Source organism: Benincasa hispida, chromosome 8 (genome assembly GCF_027475165.1).
Source record: "Benincasa hispida cultivar pf3 chromosome 8, pf3_genome.v1.1, whole genome shotgun sequence".
Lineage (NCBI taxonomy): Eukaryota > Viridiplantae > Streptophyta > Magnoliopsida > Cucurbitales > Cucurbitaceae > Benincasa > Benincasa hispida.
The window spans coordinates 17,945,314-17,964,420 of record NC_143485.1 but is presented as its reverse complement, the minus strand read 5'-3'; the positions used below and the strand labels follow the sequence as shown (position 1 = coordinate 17,964,420).

General features: G+C 34.5%; 2 protein-coding genes across 3 annotated transcripts; both read right to left on the bottom strand.

The window, feature by feature from the left end:
• Positions 1-1,994: 1,994 nt before the first annotated feature.
• CJD1 (Chloroplast J-like domain 1) lies at positions 1,995-8,625 on the bottom strand. Its single transcript, XM_039037920.2, has 10 exons — positions 8,320-8,625; positions 7,633-7,729; positions 7,411-7,515; positions 6,448-6,525; positions 5,761-5,816; positions 4,959-5,016; positions 4,405-4,530; positions 4,182-4,277; positions 2,660-2,731; positions 1,995-2,310 (listed from the first exon to the last, which is right to left on the bottom strand). Exons 1-10 carry the CDS (start codon positions 8,424-8,426, stop codon positions 2,248-2,250), a joined length of 858 nt encoding a protein of 285 aa, XP_038893848.1. The 5' UTR covers positions 8,427-8,625; the 3' UTR covers positions 1,995-2,247.
• A 2,555-nt stretch (positions 8,626-11,180) lies between these two features.
• On the bottom strand, positions 11,181-18,851 carry LOC120083949 (uncharacterized). 2 transcript variants are annotated; one of them, XM_090316522.1, is made up of 6 exons: positions 18,694-18,851; positions 17,316-18,280; positions 16,114-16,913; positions 13,776-15,491; positions 12,914-13,141; positions 11,181-11,965 (listed from the first exon to the last, which is right to left on the bottom strand). In XM_090316522.1, exons 2-6 carry the CDS (start codon positions 17,755-17,757, stop codon positions 11,633-11,635), a joined length of 3,519 nt encoding a protein of 1,172 aa, XP_090172648.1. In that variant the 5' UTR covers positions 17,758-18,280; positions 18,694-18,851; the 3' UTR covers positions 11,181-11,632. The 2 variants fall into 2 exon arrangements, with proteins under 2 accessions (XP_090172648.1, XP_038895783.1); XM_039039855.2 differs by lacking the exon at positions 18,694-18,851 and having other exon boundaries at positions 17,316-18,627.
• Between the last annotated feature and the right edge of the window lie 256 nt (positions 18,852-19,107).

Sequence of the window (19,107 nt, the reverse complement as noted above, 5' to 3'; positions counted from 1 at the left end):
CAGCGAGAACCACGAGATCCAAACCAGCGAGAGCGAGAGTCACAAGAGCCAAACCAGCGAGAAAGCTGGAGAGAGCGAGATTCCAAGAACAGAAAGAGCGAGATTTGGACAAAAGCATGGATTATGCATTGAATTTGGCCACGATCTTATAGATTATACATGGAGAACCCTAAAATTGAATACAAACAAAGGTTGAAGACGTAAGGGCAAACGTTAGCCAAAATTAGGTGTCTTATTAAGAGAAATTCTTAAACCTAAGTAATTTTAAAGAAGCCATTTGTAGGATGAGTTGTCACATAGAGAAGAGCTGGAAACAACTATAAATAGGAGGTTTTAGGCTGGAAGTTAAACGGATTCTCAAACAAAACTCAGTAGTAAAAATCGTGTAAAAAGGGTGAAGTAATTCTGTTAGTTTGAAGGAAGAAACGCGGGGGAAGTGCTGCCCAAATTTCCTTCTGGTTTAAGAGGGAAAGCTCTACTGATTAACCATAAGGAATAATAAGGAATAACTAGGATCGCAGTCAAGGTAAGTAGTTTATCTCACCCTCTCTTTAAGTGTTTCATGTTAGTGTACCTTTAATATGTTTCATAATTATGTTATTGTTATGTTGCATTACATGTTTAAAATACATTTATTGACAAGGGACCCATGCATTATGTTTATTCATAAGATTAAATTTTAATTAGATAAAGGTTATGCTTCTAGAGCTAGCAGGGTATGTATGGTTGCACCCCTCTAGACCCAATTCTATGTCAAGTTTATGCTAGGAACTAACAGGGTATATATGGTTGCACCCCTCTAGTCCAATCTTACGTTTATGCTAATCGTTGATGTTGGATGCGACTCTGACCCTACTGACTGCATGACTCGCTAATCATCAGATGGGTTAGTTTCCGCCTAAGTCCTCATCTTCCTACCAGGGTGGAGAAATTTCATAACCGACCATCACATGCTATTATATGTTTTCGGTCCCAATCATACGTTTTCAGGACATGTTGCATGTGATTATACATTTGGTCACTACCCTATGTGAGAACTACTTACGGGGTATATTATATACTCATCCTATTTTACAGACTTTATAGGTAAGGACACAGCGGTGGCAGAACTAGACGTCGCTCAAATGGCCAATCATCAAGCTCACTATTATAAGCATATGCATTTTTGTAGCACTACACTAATGTTTTATGGATCGTGTTTTATAAAATAAACTTTTTATATAGTTTTCTACCTGATTAATAAAATCCTAAATATGTTCTTTTGAGATTTTTGCCAAAACTCATCTCATGATAGAAAAGTCTAAGTATGCATATCGTAGCGGTCGGATCATAATATGTAAGGATCCGGTCGTTACAAAGAGTAAGCAATATTTCACATGCTTAGCCAAATTAAACATCCATATACTAACTTAGGCATCGAAGTTTACTCAACTCAACCTCGATTAATGTGAGCTCTCTCACAAGTTAGCTCGAACCATGCACAAAGCGGAAGAGAGTAACCTAGCAAAATCAATGCACAACAAGAGTTGTGCAACTAAATATTTTGAGAAGAGGGACTCGAGCTATAAAACAAACAAATTGAACAATGAGAAACTGAACTAGTTATCCGACGACAACATCAAATTTTGAACGAGCTGTTGAAACCCTATAAACTAATCACTAATTCTTCCAATCTCATGTAAAAATAGTGAAACCAAGTTGAACCCGAATAAAACTAATCAAATTTCCAATTAATGATGTAAATCTTATCCCATAGTAATATTGATTCTAAACTTGAAATATATATATCAATTCCTCAATTCCAGAATTCAGCCAGTTTATTCGAGAAAGCTACCGTAAATGTAAATTTCCCTGATTTAATTGACTCCAACCAAACATCAAAATAAAAACTTATAAGCATTCATATCAATTAAAATGATAATAATAAAACCAATTGGATAACTACAACTTTATCAATTTTGTTCTTTGTTTTCCATGTCCTCGATGAATATCACTTTTGTTGAGTGAGATAGCGACCTCTTTTATATATGATAGCTGACAAATATCCCATTGCACATAATAATTTTTTTTTTCTTTAAACAAAAAAACAAAAAAAAAACTGAAGCTAGCATTACATTTCCTCGATAACATCAGTATTATTGTTGCCACATTTTACAAAACTATACTAGATTACCAAATCAAGAATATATCAAAACCGTTTCCTTCGAAAGTTGGGTGCAAGATTGAATGGTACAATGCCGATTAACATCATCTGTAGTAAGATGCCATGATGTAAAGCATGACAGCCGATGAACTGGTGATCAATAGTTCCTGTGGAAGTATAAAATGATAAATCACATGCATGCGAAAAACGTACATCTTAAATCACCTAGAACAATACATAAGAGATTATAATTGGAAAAAATAAAATATTAGAATTTGGAGGTTCTGGCCAACTATTTTACATTGTATGAAAGATGAAGCACATTTCTGATAATGCACACAGTAAAATAGTTGGTGATACTAAAATACTACAAGGTTGATCTCAGTTTCCTGGACCAATCCGCTAACACCCCGTACAATAGCCCAACAATATGGCCTCCTTTGACTAGGAAAAGATTTACAATAGGCATAACAGCAGATGCATAGAGATTAGTATAATAAAAAATGCTAACAATACCTGGTTATTGTAGAGAAATACTGGAATATAGCCGCCCATGAACTCAATGAAATTCAAAATACCAGTATATGCCTGCAAAAAAAAAAAAAGAAAATCCAAAATAATTACGCTATAAGGGAAGGAAAAACAGGGAAAATAAATTATACAAAAAAAAAAAAAGAAAAAAAGAATTGAAGAAAATTAGATTTTGAAGATCTTGTGTCTAATATTAAGAGCCAAACAAGCCAGAATAAAACCCTGAAGTCCTATTTTCTTCAGCCAAGGTGTCCACAAGAACGCCATTCCACTATATCCGTTACATGGCAATGCACAGATAACCCAATGTTCTTTGATGCTAGAATCTGGAGAATTCAGTCCCTACAGATTAGAAGGGTTCTGTGGGATTTCTACCATATGAGCGTCCTTTAGTTCTCTTATGGCTTCTTTGGAAGGAAATAAATGCTAGAACGAAGATAAGTCATCCTTTATTATTCTTTTAGTAATTTTGTTTAAAACATAGCTTCTTGATCGATTTCTTTATAATTATATTTATAGCTATTTTATGATTATTCAAGAATGGAAGTCCCATCTTTGTATAGTTTTAGGGGGGTGTTCTCACTACCTTGGTCCTTAGGTTGTTCCTTCTTTTGTCGAATATACTTCTTTAAAATAAGATAATTATATGCAGAATAAACATGGTTATTTCAAGACTAGTAGAAATCACATTTGATCAATCAAATATCCATTGCCATCCCATTTCCTACAACCAAATCGCACCATGAAAACTTTACTTGACTGTTAAAATTAAATGAGTTCAATAAAAAGCATAAACGTGAACAATGCAGTTGGGAAATACAAGAATTTTCTAGATTTGATTTTTGCAATCAAGTAGGAAAGTTGCGGTCAATACAGCCATTAAGTTGACCAGCAACTCTGAATGTTCCATCATCTTTTGATTAGAAGTATCCCACTTCCCCCCATTCAAGTGCAGTCGCCAAGTATCAAAATTTTCCTTTTAAAGCCAGAAATCTAATCTCTCTATTTTTCCCAAGTTGAAGCTTAACTACTGCTTAAGGACTGCACTTTCCGCTATTTTTTCTGAAAAGGTGTAATTTATTTTCCTTTACAACAAATCAGCTTCTCCCCACTTATAACAGCATAACTTGCCAGCAAAAACAAATGAAAACTTAGTTTCTCCAGCACCATTGGAGAGAATCAAGACCATAAATTCAGCTGACTGCAAAATATTCAGCAAGAGACACCTAAACTATGGTTGTATTATTGTATATATAATTTCTTCCTCCAAGAATAGCCACCTGACCCTGGTAAGTTATTCTTATGCTTTCCTTATAATTTTTTTTCTTTCCTTTCATTTTTTGGTTTATACATTTCATTTCTAGTATTTTAAGAGAGCAAAGTCTATTGGGCTCGTCAAAACTAGTGACTGCACATCAAACATAGCTAGAAGCTAGCATAGGTCACAGAAGCGATCCTTTTAATTCATGGACATTGAGCAGAAATGAGTAGGGCAAAGATGAAGTACCAAAGAGGAAACAGCAATACATCCAAACACTAAAGCAAGAGAGCGAAGCAACCGCTTTCCCATCCGTATACCTCGTCCTGAATCTTCACCATCTTCCTGCAGTCCATATAAGTAATCATATATGGGTACACACACAAATTGGAACACAGCATTCAGGTGCATGCTCCATATTCACAGTATGTGATATTGGGGAGGGGAAAAAAAAAGTGCTCTCTTGACGTACTGTAAATGAGGGTGATACAGCTGGTTCAAAAGCTTTCAGCTTTTCGAAAATCCGATAAACAAAAGCAAATGCCAAGAATTGAAGAGGTTTATATTCAGCACTGCGTTTGATAAGGACCCAAGCAGTCTGCAGAAAGCAATAAAAATATGAATTAAGTTTCATCAATCACAAATGTATCATCTTCAATGTCCATAAACTTTATTTGCTACCTTAAAATTTAATAAGGAAAAATTGATCAAGTCATTCGGATGTATGAGGAAGAAGAAATCATGTGAAACATACCAAAAAAAAGAGGATAAAGATGGCAAAAATAAGTTCAGACTTGCAAACTTGTCTATTGTGTTACAACCTTGAAGCCAAATAATGTCAAAAGAAATGTTTACTTCCATAAAGCAACATGCACGCGTGCATATTATTATTTTGTTTAACATAGAGAGAAAAAAAAATGAGAATACAAAAAACATAAACTAGTAGTCCATTGTCAAATCAAAGGAGAAACAGACACCCAGTAATGAAATGAAGACTCAGATGATGAACCATGTTTCATTACTTACAAATACAGCAGATATTGCCATATTGATTTGCATATCTTTTGGGCTGCACTTGGAAGACCTGAAGATACATTTGATTTCAGAAACAATAGTTTATCTAAGAGGAACAAGAAGAGCATTGTGAACACTATACGAGGTACTAAAGAAAAATATGAATCTATGTTAGGTAAACAGATGATACGTATCTTTAGAAGATGTCATTAACTGAAAAAAATGAAGCAATTGCTTTATATTTGGTATATGATATACACACACACATAGATATTATTAGAAAACATGTTTACGCTTAATAAAAATGAATAATTATAACAGTGAGATTTAACTATATCCATTGACCGCAGCAAACTTCTATCTGTGGTCAAGATTAAGGTACTAGGTACATAAATACTTCAATCGTTCGAAAATGGCAATCTGGAAAATTGCAACAGAACATTGGTCAAAGTTCAACTCAAATAATAGGAGATTCTAGATATTTACCTACTGGCTTCTATATAATACATTCAAGACTATCACTCTAAAGACAAAAGCCAGGATGGCCAAATGCGTATATGTGAATGTGAAATTCAGAATAGGGAGAAAAATCATTAACTCCTAAAAATATATAAAACTAAATCTATGTTCGTGGACAAAGTTTGAGGATTAGGGATTAAAAAAAATCAGTATATGTTTTCAATAGTAACAAATAGGCAGGTTACTAGAAAAATATATACAGCCAAAAGTACATCTAACATCAGCAAAGAATAATCAGCCAACTTCAACCTCAGAACTTCATTGATACTAATACACTAGTAACAAAAAACCAGACCTTGGCCCCCATGGCACAATTGGTTGGTTGTCAGCATACTTGATGTCCTTCGAAACCTGCATTTTCACAAAGACTATCAAGAAGATTTACAACTATCAGGTAAGAATACTAATCTCGATAATGAAGACAACACAAGCCATAAAAGTTAATAGTAATATTTACTTTGCTTAAATTATGCATGAACATGAAAATAAGCACCTAACTTCCGGAAATGGAAAGTTTTCAAGTTATCATAACTCTATTTGCATCATGGAGAGAACGTTCAAAACAAGCTTGAAAGAGAGCTCGTCTCCTTTTGCAGAAATGGTCTTACAAACTTGGGAAGAAAAAACGTGAACTGCATGCTATGGAGATGTGTATGACCAATAATTTAATATAGAGAGATACATGAGAGGAGAGAGAGAAAATACTGGTGGAACAGGAACTACTCATCTTCATAATCGGCATGCATGTATAATTGAATTACATGTAATTATAACAAGTAAATACAACTGTTAATAAAATACAAAGAAAAAATAAGTAGATGCAACTTCTTGGACTCTAAGTTTAGTAAATTGTATATTTACTTTCATTTGCTACTAAAGACCTAACAATTGTGTGGCTTTTAAAGGTAACCTTCCTCAAGCCCATTTAAAAACAACATAATAACATTTATAACATTGATTCTATTGTATGCGTTGTATGTACCTTCACTGAGCCAAAAGTGACACCCTTCTTCCGATTTGTGAATTGTGCCATCATGACTTTGTCATAAGCCTTCTCCAGCTGGAAATTTCAAGTTTACTACAGTAAGAATCAAGAACTCAAAATGTTCATAAGCCCATTAATTTATTGCAAAATAGAGCTACTTAGGCGAAAACACCCACCAGCGTACACATGGACATTGCACCATCCAACTAGGAACTAACCATTTATACATTAACTGATAACTCATCAAATAAATACCATCTAAAAGATGATGAAGGTTGAAGTTGGGTAACTTCCAAAATTCACATTTGCATAAGTTCTGAACTCAGAACAGGCAAGTGTAACCACAAATTTAGGTGTCCAATAAACAATATATTTTAAAATCCCTGGTTGGTTGCTTGGTTAAATCCAACGACCTGAACAAACATAAATGTCCCAACTTTTGAAATTACATTTACCAATTCTGAATAATACAAATTTTTTATTTTAGCCCCCTATCCAACATACTTCATTGTTCAGCTTCCTTATGCAATCAACCTGTTAGACCTCAGCCACAATTTTATTTATCAACAGTTAAAAGAAGGGAAGTTTAAAGGGCTTTCCACCTCTCCTAATTCTCTCTCTAGTTACAGAAAATAAAGCCAAAACGATACCCCTCTCTAACAATGACCACCTCTACAATACTCCCCTCCTCACTCACAGGCCCATCACATAACTAAAAAAAACCTACCACACAACAAACCCATCATAACACCTCACCCGACTCCCCCTTTCCTCACACGCTTAAGCTCATACACTTTAGCAATTTGAGGCCTATCACAACCCGTATCAACTTCTACTAGTTTCAAATTTTAGTCTGAAGAGATTACTTGTTGATGGACTTCAGATATTGTACCTAAAATCATGCCTAAAAAAAGACTTTGGTCAGCAAGAGAGATGGAAAAAGGGGTGAAGGTGACATACTCTAGCTGCAGTTGCTTCATCACCTATCCTTTCAGCCTCCCTGCGTTTTTTAGTATATGCTGCTTTGACCATGTCGAACCCCTCAATTGGGTTTACACCTAGAACCTAATATGATAGGAACATCAAAAAAACAGTCATTCAAGACAATAATACAGAGTCCTTTGTTCTGCCACTTTCAAGTAAACCCTTTGAGAGCTGCAAGCTGGACAAAAGTTCAACTACCTCATACGGGTTGAAGTCACTGTCTGAACTAGAACTTCCTGCCGCAGAAGCCGCTGAGCAAATAACCGTTCTTCTCTCTCGTGTTATCTCTCTTAATCTGATATATTCAATTCCCTGTGTTATGATTAGTCGTAGAAATAATGAAGAATCAAATGCACTAATGTTTCCATAAAACCTCATACTACGTAAGCACATCATCCATCTACTAGTCCGACTTTTCATGAATTATTTGATCTCAAAGAGTAAAAATTGAAGACATGAAAATTTAACATCCTCTGAGCTTCATGTTCTACTCGCACATTATCTAAGCTCTCAGCATACATATAATTTATCAAGAACACGCTATCGAGTATCATCAAACTAACTTTCTCACCGAAACAAATAAGCCAAGATGAAAATAATTCCTTAACTCATCAGAAACATTAGCTTATTTTTTTATTTTTATTTTTTTTCAGATTACGAAATCTAAAAACACTTGCATAGAGAGACGAGATAAGCCCACGAAATGAAATAGGATAGCAGCTAAATTCCAATAACAAAACTCGATGTTATCGTTGATTTTACATTGCCTAATTTGTATTTATTCATTCTCGTAGATTTTCTCAGCACCCAGACTCGACGGAAGGAGTAAAGGCATCAAAATCCATAGTAACTGAAGTCGAGAATCGTTATCGCCACATCCATTACCTGATTGACGACGACTGTAGCTGCAGAACAGAGAATTTGGGATGTAACTGTCTCCGAGAAAGCCGAAGTTTAGGGCAGTAGAAGATGTTGGAGACTGCTAACGCCATTGCTGAGCTCTGTGTCAAAGGCGGAGTGAAAGAGACGAAGGGATTCGAATTCGAAACTGGGTATTGTTTTTATTATAGTTCTGATTTTTATCCTTAATTATGCCATTACCCCTGGATTTTCCCTTTTCCAGAATAACATTATTTAGGAGTTCAAAAAATGGTTTTATTTTAAGTGCTAGACTATTTTATAAATCTTAATAGTAAGAGAGGTGGATGATGCCAACTTTCACGTAGCTCAATTAATATAAAATTTAAATAAAACAAACATAGTTCAATTTACGCATATCAAGAGATATATGATTCAAGACTTATACCTCAGTTGAAGTAAAAAAAAAACAACATTTATAGATTGGTGATTCTAATATTATTACTATTTCTTAGTCATTGATAATTGATTTATTAGTTGTCACTTAAGATTAGTCCAAGTATGTAATAAGATCCGTTATGGATGATAATAGTAGCGGTAGTAGGGAAAAAGAAAAAATAAAATAAAAAGAAGAAGTAGAAGGTTTAAATTTTCCATAATCCAAATTTAATCTATTTGTGTCTATAGAAAAATTATAATATAAATTAACATAAATATAACTATTATATCACTTGTATCTTTTCTTAGGGTTGTTTTTAAATATACGAAAATGAGTCAATTTATTTACAAATATAACAAAATGTTATTGTCGATTAGTAATATACATCGATAGACAATGTTTAAGATAGTGACAGTGATAGATGTTTATTTGTGTCTATCATTGTTAGATGATATTTGCTATATTTGAAAATATTTAAGAGTTGTTTGGGGCGCTGAGTTGAGATATGATGTCTATATGTCTGTAAAGTTCATAAGTTGTTTAAGGTGCAAATATGATATTTATCTGTATCTAATACAGTTTTTTGAACTCTAAATAATATGTTTTTATAATTACTATTTTTGTTTTGAAACTTTTTTTTATTCAATAATTACATTCATCTTTGTTTGAATAAAATATGGATTACAAATTTTTTCTTTTAATTTTCAAAACTTTTTTTTTCTTTCTCTCTTTCTTTTTTGGACAATGAACAACAATTAACCCATTATATTTCTTGTAGGAATATGGTTAAATAAAATGAGAAACTAAAGCGAAATCAAAACTTTTGATTATAATCAATTTTGCTCAATGAATTTCATTATCATCTTCTTTTTCTTCTTCTTCCTATTATTAGCTCCATAATTGTACTATGTCATGAAATTTTTTTAATTAAATCTTCATCGTCATCGTAATAGCCAATGGAATATCACCACATTTCTTCAACACTTTCACTCTCATTTCCTCTAAATTTGGAGGATCATGAGAGAATAAATCTCTATTTTTCACTAATTCTTGCGGAAAAATGTTCCAAGAATTTTTTTTCATTTTATGGTTTTTTTTGTTATATGTTACATACTTTTCAACTATATACATATTTTTCATCTAGATATTCTTAACACTCATTTGATATGTGAATTCATTATGTATAAATATTGCACTTAATGTAGACAAAATAATGTTTTTTTTATATAATCAACAACTCTACAACATACTTTAACAAGTCATCAGTCTTTAGTAGTCAGAAGTGATTGTCGAAGTTGATTATCGAAGATGATTTTTGCTGGAGTTTGTAGCCGAAGGTGGTTGTCGGAGCCTAAAGTTGGTTGTACGAAGGTGTATTGGAATTGGTTGTCGAAGTTTGTCATCGGAGGTGGTTTTCGAATCCCGGAGTTGGTCAGGCGAAAGTGGTCGTCGAAGTTGATCATTGAAGATGATTTTGCTGGAGATTGTAGTCGAAGGTGACTGTCGAAGCCCAAAGTTAGTCGCATGAATATGGTATTAGAGTTGGTTGTCAGAATTTATCGTTGAAGGTGGTTGTCGAAACCTCGAGTTGGTCTTCAGAGTTGTTTGCTCAAAGGTGATCATCGAAGGTGATTTTCATTGGAGTTTGTAGCCGGAGGTGGTTGTTGGAGCCTACGAAGGTGGTTGTCGAAGTTAGTCATCGAAGTTTGTTGTTAGACCTAATTGGTCGTCGGAGTTAGGTCACCGGAGGTGGCTGTCGAAGGCCAGAATTGGTTGTCAGAGTTGATCGCGTGAAGGTTGTCGGAGCTCAGATTTGGTCGCTGGAGCTGTCATCAAAGGTGGTTGTCGGAGTCCAAATTTTGTTACCGGAATTGTCATCGGAGGTGGTTATCAGAGCCCGAAGTTGGTTGCCGAAGTTGTCATCGGAGGTGGTTGTTGGAGCCCGGAGTTGATCGTTGGAGTTGTCATTGAAGGTGGTTGTTGGAGCCTGGAGTTGATTGTCGGAGTTGTCATCAGAGGTGGTTGTCGAAGCCCGGAGTTAGTTTTCGAAGTGTGACAGTGGCCAATGGGTAGAACCATTGAAAACATGGGAAGAATGGAGAGTTGGGGTGAGTTGGTAAAATATATCAACTCAAGTTGGTGGGCCAAACAATGAGTTGGATATATTATACCAACTCAACTCAACTCACGTTGGTGAGCCAAACATCCCTTTATAGTGATAGATGTTTATAGTAGTTTTGTCATTTAAAACAATTACTTCTTTCCTTAAGGTTGAAAATTCAAATTCTCTCTACACGTTTAATCAAATAAGGAAAAAATGTTCATGAAAAAACCCTATTGAGAATACTATGTTGACTACCTCACAAGAATGAGAAGCAAGGTAAATAAGTGAAGGGGATAGAAAATTATCACTCAAGACAATACTGTCTATTATATTTGTAAAAGAAAATATAATAAGAGCAATACTTTAGTTCATTCTAAGTTACATTCATCTTTGTGCATCTCACTCTAATCACACACAAAAAAAAAATATTTTTTTTCCTAAAAAATTAGACAAATAAAAAAGTTTGTCATATGACAAACTATGATCAGATAATCAGGTGAGATGCACAAAAATGAATGTAACCTAAGATGTAACTAAGTAATTTTTTCATATAATAATGTCTCTAACAAGTTTTAAAATACACTCATCAAACCCATCTTCAAAAGGAGGTTTAAGAATTATTTGACTATTAATTACATTTGATTTTGGTCATACTTATACACAACTAATCAGTACCTTCATTCTTAAAACAACTGGAAGAAACAAAAGATTAAGTAATTTCTTCCTTTTATGAGGTTTGCTAAATGACTCCTACAAAATAACAAGCCTCCAAAACTCCATGGCCACCATTAGAAGGATCATTTATCTGCAGTCATTGAAGAATCCATTGGGCTTTCATGGGCCAAACCTGTGGCCTTTTGCAGGCCCATTACATTTGCTCTTAATTTGGAGGGGTTGCCTTCAGCTTCATTCCCATTCAAATCTTTGGAGTAATTTTCCATGTCCTTGTCAAATTCCAAGTCCTTATCCAAAACATTATCAGATTCTTGCTTGTTGAATTTACTATGAGATTCACATTCAATTTTATTATCTCCAACATCTTCAATGTTGGTCACAGTAGTGGGTGTGTGTTCAGTTTCAAGTTCAACTTCTTTGGCTGTGATTTCTGCTAGAGGGTAATTAGCTGCTACCTATCAACATGTTAAAATTAGAAGTACATGCATTAGCAAGATAAATAGCAGCCATATAAGAGATTCACCAATATTATTTATATATCATGAAAATAATAGCAAGGAGAGTAAATCCAAAAGGGACATAATACTAACAACAAAGATTTATAACTTGTTTAAGATATGCCAAAACTTATTCACATCAATCGAACAAATTTTATGTTAGAAAAATTTCTTAAAATTTAGAAATAAGAAACGAAATGATTTGCCTAAACATGCTTGTTTCTTTAAATATGAAAAAAAAGGAAACAATAAAAACAAGTCTATAAATACTATTCCCATGAGCTCTTATTTATCTTGTTATTTACCTTCTAAAAATTGAAAACTAAAATAAATTAAAATGTTTTAAAAAAATAAAAATGGAAGAACTCGTTTTTTGTTTTTGAAATTTGACATTCAAATCAAACCTTTTATATTCTATTTCAGTTTACACATTTTAAAATTCGTTCTGTTTTAGTTCTTGCCACCTCAATTATTACATGTAGAAGTCACTTCTAATATGAACATACTCGTTCAAGAAATGTTCCAAGAAATGTTATGAATAAAACATGTATGTCAAGTTTCTCATAAATAGTTTATAAAAGAACTAATAACAAAGACTAAAGTATTTTCTTATACAAAACTCGTAGAAAGTTTTTATTTTCATTTTTATTTTTATTTTTATTTTTATTTTTATTTTTATTTTTATTTTTTTAATGAGCTTAAAGTTAAACCAAAATAAGACTTAACTATAATTTTTAAAAATTTATGATTTCCATATTTTCATATGGGTATGTTATGGCATTTCTATATAATTCTTCGTAGAAATGAGATCTCGGTTTCATTGTCTACATTGATTTGTAAATCTAACATTCTTTTTCAGGTAGATGAAAGATAAAAATAGTATGTGGAGACAAAAGGAAGAACTACCTCTTCTTGTTCAATGATTTCTGAGATTTTCAAATCACCATTGAGCTCTGAGTTTGGTGAGCTCAAATTCTGATCTGCTTTTCCACGTTCATCATTGGCATCCAAGTTGGATTTTCCACCTTTTTGTTCTGAAAGATCCTTGACGAACTCATTTTCGAGTTCGACGGAATCAGCAGGTTTATTATCATCCTTCTCCATAGTTTTTGGGTTAATCTCCGCTATAGAATCCTGTTAAATGTATTAAAAAATAAGATATGGGAGTCAAAATTGCAGTCACATTCTCATTGTACCTTGAAATGACTTGAAAAAGAAACATATAAAGACCAATATAAGTGATTTGTGTCGAGTGAGGGTGACTTTGGAGTGGTTAACGGTATGTTTGAAATGACTTTTAGAAGTGAAAAGTATAAGATCACTAAAAACATTCTAAACATTATTCATAAATGATTTTGAAAATTCTAAAAACACTTAAGGGAGTACCTTTAGGACTTTTAGGAAGAAGTACATCACTGACGTTTCTTCCAAAAGATTATTTTCATCTTGAGCTTTAATGAAAAATTTGTCATTATGCATATCAACATGAGCATAGCTAAACCAATAGGCATTTGCAATTGCAACCTTCCCTTTAGGTTAAAGTTTCAAATCCATACCCCACATTTTCTATTTCTAGTATCACATTTAATTAGTTTGGTTTTTCTTTGTTCTTCCATCAACTTTCAGATATACTTTTAGAATTTTGGGAACATTTCAAAAGTATTTCCTCAAAATGAAAAGTAATTTTAAGAAGCACAAGTTTAGAAAACATACAACTAAAAACTAGAAAGTTAAAGCAACAACGAAATTTATTGTTTCTTAACCAAACCTGCGATAAGGAGACTTTATCCATATGGATTTGTTCTTCCATTGAAGACTCCGGAGATAATCCTGCTCTGGTATCAAGAAGCTCTCTTTCCATGACCGAGTCTTGCTCCACTGTTGATTTCATGGCATCCTCAGACTTCTGAAATTCACTTTGTACAACATTTGCTTGATTCTGTGAGGCATCGGAACCTATTAAATCATTAGAATCAAGAGGCACTCCACCAGCACTGGCCAAGTCATCCTCTATAGTTGATTTCAAGGCATCTTTAGAACTCGGGAACTCAATTTCCACAACATTTGGTTGATTCTTATTGCCTTGTTTCAACTCCAGTCGTTCTTCAATCTTTCTTGGCTCTACAAGATCACTATTAGACTTCTGAGATTCACTTTGTACATCATTTACTTGATTCTGTGAGGTATCGGAACCTATCATGTCACTGGAATCAAGAGGCACTCCTCCATCACTGGCCAAGTCATCCTCTACAGTCGCTTTCAAGGCATCTTTAGAACTCTGGAACTCTATTTCCACAACATTTGGTCGGTTCTTATTGTCTTGTTTCAACTCCAATGGTTTTTCAATCTTTCTTGGCTCTACAAGATCTCTATTAGACTTCTGAGATTCACTTTGTACATCATTTACTTGATTCTGTGAGGCATCAGAACCTATTGTGTCGTTGGAATCAAGAGGCACCCCTCCATCACTGGCCAAGCCATCCTCTACAGTCGCTTTCAAGGCATCTTTAGAACTCTGGAACTCTATTTCTACAACATTTGGTTGGTTCTTATTGTCTTGTTTCAACTCCAATGGTTCTTCAATCTTTCTTGGCTCTACAAGATCTCTATTAGACTTCTGAGATTCACTTTGTACATCATTTACTTGATTTTTTGAAGTATCAGAACACACTATGTCATTAGAAACAAGAGGCACTCCTCCAAAAGAAAACAAGTCGTCCTCTATAGGCAATTTTAAGGCATCTTTAGAACTCTGTAATTCAGTTTCCACGACATTAGGTTGATTCTTATGGTCTTGTATAAACTCTAATTGTTCTTCAATCTTTCTTGGTTCAACAAGTTCTCCCTTGCCTGTATTTTGACCTGTGTTTTTATTTCCTTCTTCAGAATGTTCATGAGCCCAGCCAAGATGTCCATTGCCAGTGATTTGATCCATGTTTTTACTTGCTTGTTCTGAATGTTCCTGAGGGCCAAGATCTCCATTGCCAATAATTTGATCCTTGTTTTTAGTTCCTTCTTTTGGATGTTTATGAGTCCAGCCGAGATCTTCACTGCCAGTAATTTGATCCATGTTTTTACTTCCTTCTTCTGAATGTTCCTGGTCAAGATCTACATTGCCAGTAATTTGATCCTTGTTTTTACTTCCTTCTTCTGAATGTTTATGAGCTGTGCCAAGATCTCCATTCCCAGTAATTTGATCCATATTTTTACTTTCTTCTTCTGAATGTTCATGCTGCAAGTGGGCTTGACATCCAGAAGAATCCTCAGAACCATCATTCAAAGATCTGCTAGATTTTACGCAAGTCTCCTCCAATGATCTTGTTTCCTTTCCATTATCCTCTTGTTTGATGGATATCTCCAAACCATCATCCACATCTTCACTGGTTTTTACCATGTTTTTCATGTTCGCTAGAGCTTCTGGAACTTTTTGGTCAACCATGTGACGTACGGCTTCTTTATCCCCATATGTGGGAAAAGACAACTCCTGAAACAAAGTGAATCAGCTGTATGTTGTTTGGATGGAGTCTAAGGAGCATACACTTATATAAGTTTGTAATCTCTTTTGGAACGGATGTAAAGTATTTCGTTTCTTTTATTTTATATATTTTATGATTTTCTAAAATTGTAAACATTTTATCAAACAATCTTCATCTCAATTCTCTACTAGCATTTCTAATTTCCAACTAATATAACAAACCAAAACGTACAGATTTGTTTGCAATATGCATGATTTTAGAATCGCAAAATATATTGAAGATCAAAACTTAGAAGTACAAGGTTTTCAACTTCATTTTTAAAACTTCATTATTATTATTTATTCCTTCTTTTCTTCATTTTTGTAATTTTTACAATGTTAATTATTATGATTTCAGTAACTTTTGAATTCCATATACTTGTTAATTAAACACTTCTAATAATGTAATGTTATTATTCACATATAAAATCAACTAACAAAAGTGTTCTATCAATTTCAGTGAAAGCACTCTCGAACACTGAAACATTTGCAGAAGTTCAATTGTTCCTTTCAGTTACTTTTGTAGGGTATGTCAAATTCATGGTTAGCGCACCTCAAATCATTCAAGATTGTATTTAGATAGATTACTGACCTCTAGCAATTGGGAGCCAACTTGAGTTGGATGATCCACTGGTTCCTCGGACATTGGACTTTGAATAGTTTTAGGGGGCGATGCTTCTGTGATGCTCAATGCTTCTACTTCTTCCTCCTGTACATCCGATACTCTCTCATTATACTGACCCCCCAACAGTGGACTCATGTCATCTTGTTCACCTCCAAAACTTGCCTCCTTTTCAATCTCCCAGTCAGGGTTCAATGATTCTCCATCAGTATTGTTCCCATCAACAGTCGGAGGGGAGCCAATTTCAGAGACCTCCACTTGCAGGTCAGAAGCAATGGAGTAAGTTGGAGTGTGACAGACCACTTTATCTGGATAGGAAAAACGCTCCTCCATTTTGTTCTTATCAAATGCCGTGGGGCTAAAATCACAGAGAGGTTCCTTTATTAGTCTGCTCTTTGGTACTTTGCAGTTCAAGGTTCTGTTCAGTGCGCTGCTCAATGTGGACTCGAAGCTTTTTGCAACTACTCTGACATCATCACAGATCACATTTTCAGGATTGTCCAATGAAGATGAATGGCTTGATTGGCTATTGCCATCTTGGGTCAATTCTGGCTCCATTTCAAATTCACTCTCCGAATCTGGTGGAATATCCTTCTCTTGATCGCTTTCAAGCTCCATTGCATTAACATCCCTGGTTTGTGGTGAATCTGCAGTTTGAATGCCTCCGGTTTCTACAGCGATAGGTTTTCTTTCAGTGTGGGGGACTTGATCGCCTTTAAATAATAGCTGTTCAATTAGCCAGTCATGTTCGCCTTTATCTGCAATCGAAACTAAACAAAGATGCCATAGTTTTTTAAGTCAGTTCAGAGGTGCCCTCATCCTTTTCTTTCCAGCTTGAAATTGAAAGGGGAGGGGGCTTTGAAAAATTTATATAATATTAGAAAGAAACTATTTATAAGTTTATACCAAAATGGAAAAGTTTGAAAACCAAAATTAAACCGAAAAAATTCTTAGAACCAAATTGAAATGAGGCCCAAGTCACGCGAATCAAATTTACAATTCAATTTCTATTTTCTTTTCATTCAATACAATAAAACATCATAAAAATTCATTTGTTAGTACTCTGTCTAATTTTTATCTAAAAAGAAAAAAACAATAGTTCGTAGTCAATTAGTCATGAAAGAAGAAGATGAATAAAAAACAAAAAGTGAAAGGAGAATTAATTATCTTACTTGAAGGTCTTCGATATCTGGGGTGGTATCCCATTGCCCCACTTTCTTCTGGGTAAGCGGGTCCAAAACAAAAGCTCTCGTGTCTGCAGTATGCTAATTCCTTTTGGTGAGCCGCTGTGAATTCCTGTTGAAAGCTATCGGCCATAAGATTTGGTTTCTCTTCATGCAGATCATATGGAAGATCAAAAGGATTTCTCATTGGCAACAGAACAGAAGGAGCAGAACCAGGCAATGGTACACCTTCTATGTCTTTACAGCCATCTGCCAAATCCAGAGGATCATTCCTTGTAGTGATAATTTTGGGAATTTGACCTGGAGGAAGAATGTCTACTGTTAGAACAGTATCTTCATTTTTCCGTTTGTACAACTTTCTGGCTCTTCTCCTCGCAATAAGGTTCTCTAATCTTCTGTTCCTTTCAATCTCTGAAAGTCCAAGATCCATCAGATTCTTCTGATCATCTTCTGTCCACTCCACAGCTTTATTCCTATCCTCATGCGCCTCCTCTTCATCCTCATCCTCCGGATCTTCCGAGCTTTCATTCTTTGCCTCATCGCCACCGCTATCAGATTTATTAGTCTGAGAACTTGAGCCATCACAAGCCACAACATCAGGTTTTACTAGTAACTCCGAGCCTAAAATTGGTTCCTTTTTACTTGAAATTTCATTATCTTTATCAACTGATGTACAATGAGCAGATGCATTATTTCCAGAGTCAACAGACTGGGTTTCTTTCACCTCGATTAATGATTTCAAGTTATCGGGTTCAACCAGCTGATCCGTTCTATCTACCGAAGCATTGATTGGAGCTTCTGTTCTCCATGCTTCACTCTTGTCTCTGAATCGTTGTCGCCTACTGGTTGCATTTCTTAAGTAAGCGCGACGATTTCTATTAGTTGTGATCGTGGACTGTTTGGAGGAGACCTCTAACTTTTTACCTTCTACTTTCTCAACTCGAATTGTGGACCTTTTAGAAGTCCAAAAGGCAAGGAGAACGCCAGTTAAGCCAAGGAAAGGCAAACAGTAAAACAGAAAACTAAAAACAGAAGGCAGAAAAATGTACAAAATGAAGAGAAACAACAATGTACCAGACACATAAGGATGCTTCTGTACAAATCTATGACTAACCCTAAAAGACAAATGAACAATTCTACAAACACATAATTTGATATCTTCTGCATCAATTCCCATCTCTCTTCACTACAAGGGGATTTAACCTAACTAATCGGAAGAAAATAAATCATAAGAGAGAGCAAAGAAACTGAATGATCGAACAGAAAGGATAGGATTCCCCTAGACAACGGAGGTCAATGACGATGCAGAAAAATGGGCGAAACTGAAAATTGAAACGATCTTCTTCGTCAAAAAAAAACAACTTACGATAAAATTACGAAGTGGAAGATTGATAGAAGCAATTCCGAAGCGATCCATCTGCTATCTCCATTTTTAGAAAAGCTTTGGATTGGCGATTAGCAGAGAAGAGAGATCCTGAATTTCAGGGCACTATCTTTTGAATGTTGAGAGACAAAATAGCAAACAGGTAGCCGAAGGAAAAGCGCGCATTTTCATATCCGCTTTTTTTTTTTTTTTCTTCTTTTTTTCCTTTCTTTCTTTAAATAACTCTTTTCTTTTCTTTTTTTTTAATAATATATATATATATATTTATTTATTTTTAAAAAACACTTTCTCCGCTATCAAAAATGAAATACAGTGGCTCAAAAAAATATGTGAAATATAGGAAACTAATTAAATTTAAATAGTAAATACTTTTTTTTTTTAACAAATCACGGAGGG